The sequence below is a fragment of the Ptychodera flava genome, chromosome 20, assembly GCF_041260155.1.
Source record: "Ptychodera flava strain L36383 chromosome 20, AS_Pfla_20210202, whole genome shotgun sequence".
Classification (NCBI taxonomy): Eukaryota; Metazoa; Hemichordata; class Enteropneusta; family Ptychoderidae; genus Ptychodera; species Ptychodera flava.
The window spans coordinates 36166011-36182530 of record NC_091947.1 but is presented as its reverse complement, the minus strand read 5'-3'; the positions used below and the strand labels follow the sequence as shown (position 1 = coordinate 36182530).

The window sequence follows — 16520 nt, the reverse complement described above, 5'->3', positions numbered from 1 at the left end:
ATAAGCTGTATCTTTTGGCTATTTTTTCAGAACCTTTGTTTTGAGATCTCCCCACACTTTCTGCATTGAATCCCTAAACTGTTATTTAATCAAGTATTTAGCATATCAACACAACCAATATGAGTATAATCTACATAGTTATTGTTGAAAATTGTATGTAAGTCCGGAATAGAATTCATTTGTAAACAATAAACAATGATCACTACACACATACAAGCTGTGTTAACAAAGAGAATACTCGAAATTTCAGCATGACAAACGGATTAGGGTCAGACACGGTAGTTCATCTGAGAAGCAGAATACTGAAAAAAAAACTTGTCACAAGGTACAGCACCCTTTAAGCGACAGTACTCTTTTTCATTCAAGTTTTATCACAAGGTTGGTGAATAGTGGGTCTGTGCACAACTGTGCCTACGAAGAATTCTGGAAGTGGTCCAATAATTGGTAAAGTCTCCCTGTGAGGGCTGGCAACCACTTTATAACAATATGTATGGTTGTTAGTTAGGGAAAGAGAAAGCGGTATTCATAGACCAGAGCTCATGTCTTTGCTATTGTGCAGTTTCAACATCGATGCAGATTTGAAGAAAAGCTGATAAACAAATCATGAAAATATATCTTGATTTGCATAAACTCTTTCAGATTTACCTCAATACATGTACACAGAAACCTTCACCTGTTTTGATACCTTACCATGCAATGTGCAAATCATCCAAACCTCCATCCTTTGGAGAGGGGATTTTTGAGTGCTTCTTGGGACCAATTGAATGTTTCCATGCGTTTGAAAAACTGTCACAAAATGTGAAGTACATTAGACTGATTTACATAGCGATCAAGTTTATGGTAAAGTGTATGTAATAAAACGATAACCAAGAAAACAATGCTTTGTTCTTCTTATTCACGTTTGATCGATTGTTGACAGGGATGTACACCGTGCTCTTGTTCAGAAATTATCAGCTATACAAATCATCAACGTACATGGATCAAGGTGTCTTTCCCTTGCAGTTCATCACTGTCAGAGTTATTCTTCAACCAGATTGATCATCATCCATCGATGAATGACTTCATCTATATGTGATTATTTCCGTTCACTTATTGCATATGGTTTAAATTAACTTTAGTATTACACGTCTATCTGAAATATTAATCACATTCTAAATACATTTGACAGGCACATGACCTGGTCTGTCTTTCACTACACGGTCACCCCACAAAAGTGGAGTGATCGCATTCACAAATGCCTTTCCGGGCATTCAGCACTTCGACAAAGCGTGACGGACGTCAGATGGGATTTTTTATAACAGATTGCATGGTAGCTGTACTACATGCTTGATATGTTTATGCACACGGGAACTCATAAACGAAACAACACTGCTTGGACTCCTTTAATATAGAGACACAACTTCATTTTCATAAAAAGGCAGAGTTCCTTTTTCCGATTATGGACGTATAATTATCTGTCAATCATTTTAAGTAAAACAAAGACTTGCAAACTGTGAAACAAAAGCGTAAAACAAGAAGTGCACGGCGTCAAATACATATCCCTTAAAGTTTCTTATTCAGGAGTTAAGGCAGTAATATTGTCAAACCATGGCCTAACAAATTGGGTTTCCTCAGTTGGCGTGATCGCGATGTTGACGCATGTCTTAGGTAGGCCATCTATCATGACGCCGACAGTGGTACCTGGTACTTGGTACACAATAATCAAATATTGCGATATGGACATCAGTGTATTTGCCTCGTACTGCTGTCTTATTGCCAATATAAAAGCAGATAGACAGAGTCTCGCTCGATCAGCATCTCTGAGGCACCCACAGAGGCCCGAGGTACTTAATTCCGTGACATAATGTTGCTAACCACACGGGATATTATGACTTCGACGCAAAGCGCCACTCGGCCAGTAAAGATATATAGTTTCAGGCAAAGCAAAATATAGCAGACAACTGTATTTGGTCAAATCAAGTAAATAACTCCACCTGTCATTTGAAGCATTTCATTTCCCGATAGAGGTTATCAGGAATTCTTGGACAAGACCATCTAGAACATCGACCTTTTCACGACATGCACTTAGGAAGAAAAATCTTTAGAATATATTATGCTTACATAAAGACTGTTGCCTTGTAGCCTATTACTCTTCTGTACAGTTAATACATATGTATATATATATATATATATATATATATATATATATATATATATATATATATATATATATATATACATATGTATGTATATACATATATGTAAATATATATATATATATATATATATATATATATATATATATATATATATATATATATATATACATACCAATCCGTATGTACTTGTACTGTTTTACACAGGGAGTAGGATATATAAAGTTCAGATAGCTGTATTGTTGTGTAGCGCTCATTTCTACGATGTATTGACATGAATACGTGTTTTATATTACCCTCTTTCTATTGTTTTTTTATACCGAATGGTTTAGAAGTTTGCGAGTTTTACAAAAAGTCCGGTCCAGACGTAAATTGTAAACCACTAAACGATTTAAATATCCTCATAAGATTCAAGTTTTTAGAATATCCCTAGTACAATACCTGATAGATAGTTACTTAACAACGTCTCAACCTAGATACGGTCAATAACTACGTCTTAAAGTTGCCAATGACAATGATGTCTGTTCATAACAGAATATTGATGATAGCTTTATTCCGCCAATCTTCATTTTGACAACGAAATATGCATTTTCAAAATTAATTTTCAAAATACGGATACACGATTAGACAGTCTTGGATGAGATTTACCTTAAGATAGTATGCGTCTTGAAAGTGAACGACTTCAACTTTTGCCAAAACTTTCCTCAATGCAACTTTCATATCAATCAAGAATAAAAACAGGGGTTTACCATGCAAAATTTGGTACTAGGAAATCGATATTTGAAAATTCAAAATGGCCACCTTTCCTGTGTAAACTTTATGGGGAAAATAAATTTTTCGATTTTCGAAAAACTGAAACGGCCAAAATTTTTCTTAGCCCAAGAGAGTCCTACATGTGGTATACAGGAAAGAGTTACAATACTGTAAGAGTCTGAATATCTGTCCCCGAGGCACATTATTGACCTTAAAATACAGATGACTATACCACAGCAGACAGTGAACAACTTGGATGATCAGTTATCTGCTATCTGTTATATTCTACATAGTTTATCAAAGAGCAATTCACAGGGTCAGCCAATGAAGCTGTTGGTGCCAAAAGGTGTTTGTGCTTCAGTGACGGGAGTGCATTTATTTTCAGATCTGCTATCATTGGGCGGCTAGAGGGAATCTTTATGTTAATGGGCTGGGACATATTTTATATTTTCACATTTGGAAACGAAAAACCAACCGCTAGACTTATCATCGGATAGTCTACGGGTAAGTCTGCAAGCAAGCTGAACTTATCGATTCATCAGATTCATTGGTCAGTTGAGTCCCCCTATTGGTGCACTACTGCGTGTGACGTGTAGATTAACAATTAATCGAAATTTCAGAATAAATCTCTTCATTTGCGATTTCTTCTTGCTAACCGATAAACAACACTTCATCAACTTGTTTACGCAAGCAAAAACTTCACTTATAAAAATACGCTGTCAATCAGAGTTGATTATGGGCGAGATTTTTTGATCCAAAGTTAAAAGGAATGAATCCAGTAACGAATTTGAAAGATAGAACACTTTGCTTAAAAGGACAAAATCATGTGCTGATGAGAGGGCAGTAGGAGTTTTTTCTGGGAAAAGGGCCCTACTAGGGAGTTTTAGTGGTTGGGAAAGGAGTCGGAAAATTGTTTGTGGGGGAGGGAATCTTTTCAAATCGTGATGGGAGGGCCGTTGCAAATAGCTTTTAATTCCCCCTGAAAATGTCATTTTGCCTAAAATTCTTTTAAATGCTGTATTTACAATTAAAACACCTTTAGTTGCAATTTCTTGAAATAAGCTGGTTGGTTGCCCCTGAATTTAATCAACATTCTGCTGTGGGAAGAAATTGTTGGTCAGTGATGTAACATTCACATCGCCAGAGACACACGCAGCAGTGTAATAACTTTCATGACGTCATTAGACCACGCGAAAAGTGACCAGGTAATCGTATTCATACAGCTTGCTACAACCAGAATCACAAAGTCGCAAAAAACAAATAATGTAACTTGTTTGAGTTCCAACATAACACTACAACCAGAAAGACGAAGGTTACACATCAAACCGGACAGAACGATGAGTCCGAAATCTTTCCTTCTGCCTCGTGATGGACACTGAACACAAGACTGACCTGGAGTAAAGTTGAAAGTTCGACCCACTTTACCTTGGCGACCTTTCGGATACAACAATTGCTGGCTGACATATTCATATTTGTTTCACCGCGTCGCTAAAGTTCTACACAGGAACTTTGGACTTACGAACGGTTGTGTAAACCACCCTTTCGTGAGGGCCGAACAGCAGCCATATTGGAAAATGTTGATGTTCATTTAGACTAGAAAAGAAGCGTCTGTGTGTAGAATTAAGTGCTGAAAATCAAGATGTGACATCGACCACCAGTAAAGGTGTGGACCACATTCACTTCCTTGTATTTGTTAATCTTTCACATAAAAGAGTCGGTTACTTTATTACGACCAGTCATCGACGTCACTGTCGTCAACTACGGGACAAACAGCAGTGACAAGTTACAGCCAAAAAAGGTGATATTTTAACTCTCTTTTCCTGCTAGTACTTAATTTCACGTGTCCACTGTACGACTATACAATGTCTTGTTTTGCGAGGTATGGCATTACCTTTATCGTTACACAGTGGGAAGATTTACTGGTGCGTTCATACAAATGACCTCATGAGGAAGCCTATTGTCAACTTGTATCTCAAATCACCATATCATGACCCTGTATTACCATACCTTTGCACACGGGCAATTGCAAACACTGACACCGGTGATACGTGTTTACTTCCCACTAAAGGTTTTGAACACTTCTCCATATAACCCTTGCGTTGTCCACTGCTTATGGTACTACCAAACTGACGTGTAGCGGTATCGACTGGCCCAAGTTTCGATACAGAGAAACCGTAGATATTTTATCAGCGGTAAGTGGAAGACAAATCAGTTAAAGTCCAAGATAATGACTATACATAGCTCGATAAAATGACAAAAAATAGCAAAACAGAGACTTATTTCGCGAAAGATCTTGTCCCAAGATAATTTGCAAGTGTATCATTCAAAGGTCCCCTCACTCGTCGCTCACACACATCTCCTACGAGCGCGTTTGTAAAAGACGAAAATTACATATATATATATATATATATATATATATATATATATATATATATATATATATATATATATTTATATATATACAACATACAATATAAATATATATTATATATATATATATATATATATATATATTATATATATATATATATATATATATATACATATGTATCTATGTATGTATATATGTATCTATGTATGTATAAACACACAATGCCCTTCAAGTAAATATCCAAAGTTGAAAGACTGGAAAGAAGTGAGTGATCCGCTCAGTCACCCGGCACCCCACACCAGTCCTACATTTATTTTTTAACCATCACCGCCCTGAGATTTACTCTGATAAAACACCACAGATCGACACGAGTAGTCCTAACAATATTTGAAACACCTGTTGTTTCTGGAAAGCAACGGGTTGGTTTTTGCGTTATGGAGTCATCGTTGAGGACTGCAATAATATTATCCTATAGATATTTTGCGGGATATGGGTTATATTTTCACAGGCATTTTGGCGATGTCCTTTACTGTGTGAAGGGTTATCATGTGTAGTTATCATGTGTATATGTTCCAATAAACTAGATGTTAATACCATCACGTTTATACCCCGATCTAACACAAAAGACATACGACGTGTTGTAATGTGAGATAGATTTTATTCATGATAAAAACTCACTCATGAATTTGTGCTCAAACTGTCCTGTATTAATGAATTATGTTTCTGTTTGTGATATTAACCGATTTCTACACATGTTAAATAGGAAAAGTGTTATAATATGTCGACGTTGTCAAGGAAAATAAACGAGCAAATACCTGTCGTCCATTTTGAATCCGGATTTGAAGATCCCTTGTTCATAACCAGGATATCTGTGGATATCTGTGAAATAAAAAAGTCAAGGATTCTACATGAAACGAAATAACATCATTAAGACTTTATATACCAACTATTTATGACAGAAAGCAATAGAGTCACGCACGTAGAACGAAGCTTGTACATTCACACATACATTTATACTACTATGATTAAAAAACTGGAAATACAAATGAAACCATCACAGAAAAACATTGAGATCACAGTTAAAGAAGACCTGACCACAGGCCGTCTTACTGTGTGCTAACTCAAAAACATTTTTAAATTTATGATCACGCATTAGTTGGCCATTTAAAAAATTGGAAAACTTCTAACATTGAGATCAGCCTTAACAGTCATCCACGTTATTCGAACACTACATGCAGCGCTTACATGCTTGGCGATAATATATCCTCCCGACAGACCGCTTCAAGAAGGATATACACTGCACATCGTTAGGTATTTCAGAGTTAGGTTTCACTACGCGTAATATGCCAACATGGCGCACTTGTAGTGCTTAAACTTTATTCTCATGAAATACAGACATTATTGCGATAACTAAGGTGCTTTGATCTCGTCCTTTGAGGACACTGGTGACTGAGGACATCGTCAAAGCGGGGTTTCCGGCGTCCCTGAGCTCATTCAAGCGGGAAGTTCCTTTAGACATATTCATTTTTCAACATTTGACTGCCTCGGATTAAGCTAACTTTACAATGTAAATAAGTCCCAATAAGTCTTTTGAGTGATATCAACACCTTTGATCTTATGACCACGTCTAGTAGCACCGTTGGCTGGGAGGGGAAGGGTAGCTGAGCACCGTTGGCTGGGAGGGGAAGGGTAGCTGAGCACCGTTGGCTGGGAGGGGAAGGGTAGCTGAACACCGTTGGCTGGGAGGGGAAGGGTAGCTGAGCACCGTTGGCTGGGAGGGGAAGGGTAGCTGAGCACCGTTGGCTGGGAGGGGAAGGGTAGCTGAGCACCGTTGGCTGGGAGGGGAAGGGTAGCTGAGCACCGTTGGCTGAGAGGGGAACGGTACCTTAGCTGCGGTAAAAATAATTGATCATCATCAAGAGTACAGATATCAATCAAATACTGCCGAAAACCAACCTACGTTCATGATTGACAGAATATTGAACGACAATAACTTCGAAAAATATTGCTCCAATGAAGACCCTTACCACTTTCCTTTACATCTTCCTCTGAATGAGTAGCCATAACAACCAGTTTGCCCAACTTTCATTCATTTAATCAAATCCTTGTCAATATCAAGGTGTCTGGCCAAGCTTTGATAACATATAATTGACGTCCATTGTTAAATATGTTGCTTATATATGTATATGAGCTATTATAGAGACAGTGCCTCAGAAATATCGGTTATTTCTTCCTGTCTTGTGTATACTGAAGTCAAAACAGGCAATATTTCAACAATATCTCGTGATATATGCATGATCTATAGAGGTGGAAATAATATTCAGTGACAGTGCAAGACACAAGATTAAATACAGTGAAACAATGTGAAACCGCGCTTTCAGTTCTTGACGTCACGTGACGGTATTGGACGATTTGACATTTCAAAATTTCACTACATTATTAAGAATTCTTAAGTGAATCATTTTGGAAGTAATCACCTATATTTACCAGACATCTATATAAATTACTTAAGCTTGATCGATTGGTTTTGCTGAACCGCAGAATTAATCCCCCGATATCACTAAAACTTTTCGAATGGGGTCTGTACTCTTCATTTATGACATAAGTACAGTACAAGGTTGTACTTGTGCTCCATTCTGTTCTTGAATTATTTGTCATTACTGCAGCAAATGAATGGATATACTTTCACACGATTTTTCCAGCAACGAAACACTTCAAAATTACCACTAATCGTTTCGTAGACTTGTATAAGATATCAATAAAACAAGTCGTGCTAATATAAAACATAATTGATATTGTCAGTACGCGCTGTGGAATTTGTCTGAAGAATATATAAGAAAACTGCAAGTCCGAGGACGCGTAGTTTTTTTTTCATGGTACGATGCACATAATGCACAGCATATGAATTGAAACCAAAATTAGATCAAACTGGATTTCCCCTTACAGGTTAATATTGTCCAAATTGACCAAACTGCAATGTAACATGGGATATTTTCTTATGAGAATCGAAACAACGCGCTCATGAGTCTATAGTGAAGTAGTAATGCGTATTTTAATATCTTTGTAGGATTTGAAATCTTTGAACCTGGAACTAACCAGTCATGGCACCGACAAGGCGGGATAGAAATTCTGTATATACCGACCGATCCACATCGATATCGTCAACAATTGAGGCGCCACCACCGTCACCGCCAGAATTCTCTGATCCCGGTCCCTGGCAGAATCCACCAGTCAGTTCACTCAGCGATGCCACAGCGAATTGCCCGAGCTATCCGGATGTATCTCCGTTCAAACGTCACCGCTACATGCGTCTCGGGATAACGCAGGTTTTCCTAGGGTCATTCAGCATGTTGTTTGGAATCATCGCTGTTTTTATCCGAACCTTCGGATGGGAACTGTGTGTTCCCATCTGGTGCGGCGCATTTGTGAGTATACTGCTAGTAGAGCAAATGAAGGGGTATCAGACTTGTTGATGATGAAGGATGATGATGATGATGATGATGACTTTTCATATCAACAAGTATAGTTATTTTGCGAACCTTTCATACGATGTTTCTGTCTATACATACACCGTATTAGACTTGGTTCAAGTCTGTGATTTGTGAATGTTTGAGTGGAGTGAGCGCAATGATTTGTATTTGCTTTCATGTGAAACGCGCGCGTGAGTGAACCCTATACAGGAGTTTCACCCGGAATCACTATAGTCCTACTGCGCAGACTCAAAGGTAACGCATTCAATCGCTGGGAAAACCTGGCCTGGGCTACCAAATTCCGAATAGGTTTGTACAAAATAGTAGAGACACAAGAGAAGCTATTATAAATGATTTATTTTTTTAAAAATTCACCGACTTGAACCAAGTCTAACACCGTATGTCAATTCCAATTTATAGACCTGACGACTCGTTACGCTGGGAACTCTTGATGATGTAATCCTCTTATGCTTTCACTACGATCAGAACGATATCGCTTGCAGCGAATGCAAGATCAAAAGAGCTGTCTCTGTCTTAAAGTCTTCACAGAATTAGACTGCTATCGAAATGAGTGGGATGACATAATTTTGAAAGTTTGACCTGAGCGCTATGAATAACTTTGTATTTCAATCAACCAACAGCATGCGAAAGTTAAAGAATAAAAACCTATTAGGCGCACCTTCAAAGGAACATTTCGTTTGGGTCGTTTCAATCGTCAAAATTTTGCTCATGACAGTAGCATTGACTTTGGGCATTATGCAGTACATCAGTTAGGATATCGTTGACAAATTACAAGTAAAACCAGTTTATCGTCAATATTGATGTAGTAACACGATTGGAACTAATTTGGGATAATTGGATTTTCATATTTTTCAAAATTCTCAAAAGTGTTAGGTGCCGTGTAGCTGAACGTTACAATATTGCAAATTACTCATAAAAACAAGTGTGAATTCTAAACAGAAAAGCAGATGAGATTATATTTTTAGATTAAATCGGCATTACTTCACCATCCAATTATCCCAAATTAGTTCCAATCGTGTTTAGTCATTTTTCTCTAAAAAGTTTCACAAAAATACTGCCGTCCTTCGTTGCCTTATTTATAGGGACAACAAAATCAGAATATCCACTTTATCTCTAAATCATGGTCTTAGTGACGATTTTGAGAAAAGAACGCATGTGCTTCTATTGACACAAGACAAGAATTCCTAACTTGACTCAAAACACATTACATTCGAGCATACACATTCAAATTATGTTTCGCAAACATCGTAAAATACCTATTACGTTCGCTTTCTCAAAGATTGTGTAATATTTACTAACAACAATCCTTCGAACGAGTTATCTACTGTAATTGTGACTCAGACTTGAACTTTTATACGTATAAAGCTTACTTAAATATTACAAAATGCACTCTTATAGTCGATAACCCATTCAGACTTTCTTTTCTCTCAGTTTGTTGTGTCTGGTGCGACATGCATAGCGGCCGCTGTTAAGAAGACAGAGAGATGGGTAAACTCATCACATTATTTTTTGTTTTCCATGAAATGTTTTAGATCAGAATCAGTCGCAGTCTTTGACCCTAAACATAAAAGGGATGATAATTCATGAGCCTCATTAAAATATATTGAAATATATAGTATACCTTGCAAACAAAAACAACTGTCAACAATATGACAAATGAGCGTTGCACACATAAGGGTTTCATTTACAAGTTGAACACAGGCATTCTCATATGATTGGGTCAAGACTTGGTTCAAGATTGGGGTAGTAGTGACTTGGTTCAAGATTGGGGTAGTAGCTATCAAGACTTGGTTCAAGATTGGGGTAGTAGCTGTCAAGACTTGGTTCAAGATTGGGGTAGTTGCTATCAAGACTTGGTTCAAGATTGGGGTAGTAGCTATCTGACTTGGTTCAAGATTGGGGTAGTACCTATCCAGACTTGGTTCAAGATTGGGGTAGTAGCTATCTAGACTTGGTTCAAGATTGGGGTAGTAGCTATCTAGACTTGGTTCAAGATTGGGGTAGTAGCTATCTAGACTTGGTTCAAGATTGGGGTAGTAGCTATCAAGACTTGGATCAAGATTGGGGTGGTAGCTATCTAGACTTAGTTCAAGATTGGGGTAGTAGCTATCAAGACTTGGTTCAAGATTGGGGTAGTTGCTATCAAGACTTGGTTCAAGTCTGCGATTTGTGAATGTTTGAGTGAGATGAACGCGATCATTTGTGTTCTGTTTTCATATGAAACGTGTGAGTGGGGTGAACGCGATGAGTGGGGTGAACGCGTAAGCGGGGTGAACACGATACAGGGAAGTTAATTCACACGGAATCCGGCAGAAACCAACTCACTACCGCGCAGACTCAAAGGTAAAGCGTTCGATCGCTAGGAAAACCTGACCTAGGCTTCAAAATTTCAAAAAGGGTTTATATGAAAAAGAAGAGGCACAAGAGAAACTATAGAAAGCCATGAATGACTTCAGTGGTCTAATATGATGTTGTGCTGGACGCACAATGTATTGAATGCCCAGCACAACATATTGAATGCCCAGCACAATATATTGAATGACCAGCACAACATGATATTAGACCACTTAAGTCAGTCATGGCTTTCTATAAGAAACTGTTGCAAATAATTTTGTTTTTTTGAGAATTCACCAACAGAACTTGACCTAAGTCAAGTAGCTATCTTACAGGCAGAATAAAATTGACCAAAAGACATCAAAATTTGAGTTAATAGAACTTTAAAGGTTTAACTTTGCATTGACAATAAAGGAGAACTACAAAGCTTTAACCATTCTTCAAAACTTTAGCCATTCTTGGCTGAATTTCCAGTCGTTGACTATAATAGCATGCCGAGCTCAGGCTTAGCTTACGAGATTTAACACTTTGGCTGGGACTTTTTGTTTCAAAAGCGGTCGTTGTGTGATGATTAGCGATGGACATTTGGCATGATTTGGATGTAACTCGGGAATATGCACTGGTATGAAGGGTTTCCATACCACCAAACAACACAGTTCCGTCGAACACACGTGGCCTCTACAGTGCTACAACATTAATGGTTGACAAGTTTTGCGTACAAGTTAATTGTAATCAGAACGGTAGCTTGTACAATTTCTATAGAAGTACGGGCTTGTCAAAACAAAGTTCTAAACCTTATTCCTCACTCTCTGTTCAAGGTCACATGGAATGTATTTTACTTCATAATATGAATAAACAAAAGAGTCAGCGTTAAAATGTATTGGACCACTGTAGCAAATTACTTCAATTCAAAAATGACTGCCATCAACTTCGAGGAAAATTTTCTATTTCCTCAAATACGATGTAATAAAAATTAATATTTCTCCAATATCAATATTTACACGAACTTTGGACCGGGAAGGAATTGTGCAATGTTTTAAATTCCGTATGTCTGTTCCCAAGACGTATTCTGCCCCAGTTATATGGAGTTTGGTCCATCATGCTAAGATTTGAACCGTATTTTTTTATTTAAACAAGATAACAATTTCAATGGTGTTCTGTGTGGTGTCAGCCAGCATAGCTCTACTTCCTATCACGATCGGTGTCTTGGCTATCACCCAGGAGATGTTTTACAACCCGGCTGACTGTACTATATACCCCGACTATCCATGCTCATCCCAGGTGAGTAGAATTTCGCAATGTGACACATTACACTCTATGAAAATAAGAAATAATCCATCGACTATATGACACACTTGTAGACGGGAAGTATTTATGGATTTTATATTTCTTTCGAACCTTTTTTTGTTTACTGGAAGATTAAACATTTTGAACGGGAAAATAAATCAACCTTTCGGTGAAGTTACAGTGAAACCTTGTCAAACTTGTTATTAACTTCCCTGCATACTTAAAAACTGACATATTTTCATGCATAGTCCTACTACATCCTGTCCCGTGTTTACATGTGCGACCTTCCATATGTAAGAGCCATATTAAATGACATTCTGTCTTACCTGCATTTCATGCGGGGTGGGGGGGGGGGGTCCTACAAATGTGCCCGAATCTAGTTTCAAATCCCATGTGATATCAGTCTATGACACAAAGTTAACTGATAAAATGGTCATACGGCTAAATGACATATAACAGCAATGATATATGGGACATTTTGGTTTCCCAGAGTATTTCTGTGGAAGTGCAAGACGCTTTCCCTCAACATAAAAACAAAAGCGGGTGAACTACAGGCTACACATTCCTGTAACTAAATGATAAAATGTTCGGTTGCTTTCCCCCGTATATTGCTCTGCTGAAGGTATCGGAAAGGATCAGACATTTTCACGACACCATTGGAATTTGTAAACGGGATCCTTGATAATAGCAGATATGCAGGAGATTTAGGAAATCAAAACCTGGCATACGAAACAACATGAATGCAACCAGAATGCCAGCTGTGGAAACGCAGCTATCTGTTGGCGGGGTAGCGGGCGTCGCAATGCGGGTCAAAGGTCAACCCAACTTTGACCCGCATAGTGATGCGCGCTACCCAGCCAACAGATAGCTGCGTTTCCACAGCTACCACAGTGCCAACTCTGTGCATGGATTCACGCTAACTGTCGGCATTTTATGTTTTAGGATTTTGTACCAAACACGATTGGAACTAATTTGGGATAATTGGATCTTTATATTTTTCAAATTTCTCAAAAGTTTTAGATGCCCTATAGCTGAATGTTGCGATGTTACAAATTACTCGTAGAAACAAGTGAAAAGCAGATGAGGTTACATTTGCAGATTATATCGACATTACTTCACCATCCAATTATCCCTAATTGGTTCCAATCGTGTCACCCTATCTCATAAATACTGAACAATATTTTCGTTGTCCTAAAGCTCAAAGTAATATAACATTTTAGGAATTTTTTTGCTGTTTCAGTCAGTTAATGTAATTCTAATCCCGAAATTCTGTCGAAATGCCTAGTGTTCAACCTATTGATATAGTTATGGCGTGCGAATTGCCAAACCGTTATTGTTGCATGGCCAAATTCTATTCCGGACTAGGATTTATTTTTCGACCAGAATATCATATCTTGTACAAAATAGAGTGTGCTGGCAAGGCTAACATTTTGTATTACTCTAGGGAAAAGAAAAAAAATAATAAACATAAACACTACTATCTATCTATCTATCTATCTATCTATCTATCTATCTATCTATCTATCTATCTATCTATCTATATATATATATATATATATATATATATATATATATATATATATATATATATATATATATATATATATTATATATATATATATATATATATATATATATGTATAAGTTACAGCTATTTCCTTTAATTTCAGGCGGCCAGGATAACTATTGATGCTCTCATCGTAGTGTTAGCATTCTCTCAGATTATAGTGGGTTTGGTTACAGCGGCTCTTGCCTGCATGGCTACCTGTGACTGCTGTAAAGGCGAAACAGAATACGGAGTAAGTGGAACGTATTTACTGGAAAGGCCTGTTGCAGGGGCCGATGCAAACCATACTGAGATATACTCAGCTTTGGATGGATCAGCCTAATATTCAGATCAACAATCAAACTGTTAAATGTATCATATTCAAAATTCGTAACGATCACGCCACTCTCTGCCGTTGGCATGTTTCTGAGACGGAGAGACACATTATTATTGCTCCAAACTCGACATTCTTGGTTTGCCTAATCCTAAGTACGATAACCTGTCTATCGTATCGACATGTATAGATCTGTTACGTATTAACTTCATTTGACAGGTATTTTCATTGAGTGACACCGTTGATGACAACAGAAACTCCTACGATCCAGATAACCCGCCGATGTTGATATTGCCACCAAGTTATGAATCACTTGTTACTAATAGTGACGACAGACTTATACTCTTCCCTGCTGGTAAGTTTATGACGGGTCGAACTTTTGTGATTTTTAAATCCTAGAATATATTACGCTACGTATTAAGGTCGCCTTGGGAGGAGGGGGTTTAATAGTCAAATAACCTGCTGCTGCTGCTGCTGCTGCTGTTGTTGTTTGATTTGTTGATGTGGTTTTGATTTGTTCGTTTCGTTGATACCTGAATGTGATAAATTATTAGGGGAAAAATCGACTGCTTTGTTAGAGAAATTAAAATTGTCGTCGCTTCTTTTTGTAAAGATTATCCAACGGTCAAGAGTAGATTTTACGGAAAACTGATATCAAGATTACGAGTATTTACTATACTGTTAAAGAACATAATGCTGTGTACAACAATGGCTTTGTGACTGGATTCTGATCCAGAATTGGTTGTTTTTTCTTCTATTCCGCTTTCCTTTAGTGTTACCTCGACCTCCAAGGGGCTCAAGGTCGAGGGAAGGACAATCCAATCATCAGCGGCCGTCAGGCGAAACGCCCGTGCCAGACAATCTCCCCTCACCAGCGACCAGTGAGGCTATGTCCGCACTTGAAGCTGTTAGGAGGGTACTAGCTTCTCGACAGGAAGGAAACGAAAACACCGTGGTAACACAATCAAACGACGATCAGAGACTGCAAACCACAGAGGAGATCCATGATCAACATCAGTCTTCGCCTCAGACACATGGACTTAACGAAGTAACAGAAGAGATCAAATTAGAGTCTGATGGAAATATGACCAATCTTTCTAGTAGTTCATCTTCTCTGACCGATAGTGAACAAGCGTCAATACCACGTTCTGATGACGGGGACGACATGGACAAACCCGTGGAACAAAATGTAGAATCTCATTTACGCAAATCAGCTTATGATGCCCATCACAGCTCTTCAATAACGGCAGAGGGCGATGCAATGTGCGACTCCGACGACTTGTCTGACACGAGTGGAACAAGTTGCCAACATTGTAATGAGCAAGGAAGTACATTTAAGGAGGAAAAACTGTGTGACAATAATGAAAGAGATTCACAAAAATCAGAACTCCCACCTCCATATGCAGATGTACTCGGACAATCAAGTGTCGATTGCCAATATGTACGTGTCCTAGATGATCGAATGGAAGCGTTTCTTCTGGAAGAAGAAGAAGTGTAGGAAAAGGTTTTCTTCAAAACTAGAGAAACAGTACTAGTATCACACATATCCCGGACGATATTTACAGAAATTAAACAACAATTGATATTTTACTAGTTTTTTTTTTAATTTTGCAAAAGATGCACACCACTTCCCAACGCAGCTAGATATATATAATGAAGGGTATTAGCAAGCGAATCGGTCGTTTTGTGAATCATAATCTTACGACGGTATGCTGAGGAATTCACGTGTGTGTTGTTACCTAAACAGAATTGGAAGGAAAATGTTTTGTCTCCTTTAACTGCATTAATTTGTACTCTATGGTCGATCGTTTGTCAAGGCAGTCAGTCATGGCAGCAATATCATATATATCACCATTAAAGTATAACTGTCGATAAATTCGACATGACATTGTGAAAAGCAAGCGAGAGATTAAGGGAAAGTTGACGTGTACAATTCCTTGCATTAATTCCTTGTTTTATATCTGTACCAAAACGAGTAAGTTCCAATAGTAGTTTTAGTATTTTCACGTTATGCAATTGTCCTAAAATGGTTGCTATCGTGTCAGACGTGAAGTCCAAGTATGGTATGACTTACAACCGAACGAAAGACTCAAATATCCAAAACGCTGAACTGGATCATCTGGATCAAAACTGCAATGTCCTACGATATTTGAGTCGTACCGTGCAAGCATAGTAGAGTAAATATATCGACTTAGTGTTCTAGGTTTGTAGATGTTAAGGCCTGTATTTTAGTTATGCAAAATAAACTGCTTGTCAGCGTGAAACGCCA

The 16520-nt window shown here is 37.9% G+C and overlaps 1 protein-coding gene across 7 annotated transcripts; it reads left to right on the top strand.

Annotated features, from left to right (window-relative positions):
* The first annotated feature begins 4311 nt into the window (after nt 1–4311).
* Nucleotides 4312–16520, top strand: LOC139120834 (uncharacterized). 7 transcript variants are annotated; one of them, XM_070685418.1, is made up of 8 exons: nt 4321–4686; nt 4957–5080; nt 8327–8684; nt 10182–10238; nt 12222–12365; nt 14042–14170; nt 14471–14606; nt 15025–16520. In XM_070685418.1, exons 3-8 carry the CDS (start codon nt 8361–8363, stop codon nt 15747–15749), a joined length of 1515 nt encoding a protein of 504 aa, XP_070541519.1. In that variant the 5' UTR covers nt 4321–4686; nt 4957–5080; nt 8327–8360; the 3' UTR covers nt 15750–16520. The 7 variants fall into 7 exon arrangements, with proteins under 7 accessions (XP_070541520.1, XP_070541519.1, XP_070541522.1 ...); XM_070685420.1 differs by having other exon boundaries at nt 4332–4551; XM_070685419.1 differs by lacking the exon at nt 4957–5080 and having other exon boundaries at nt 4312–4686.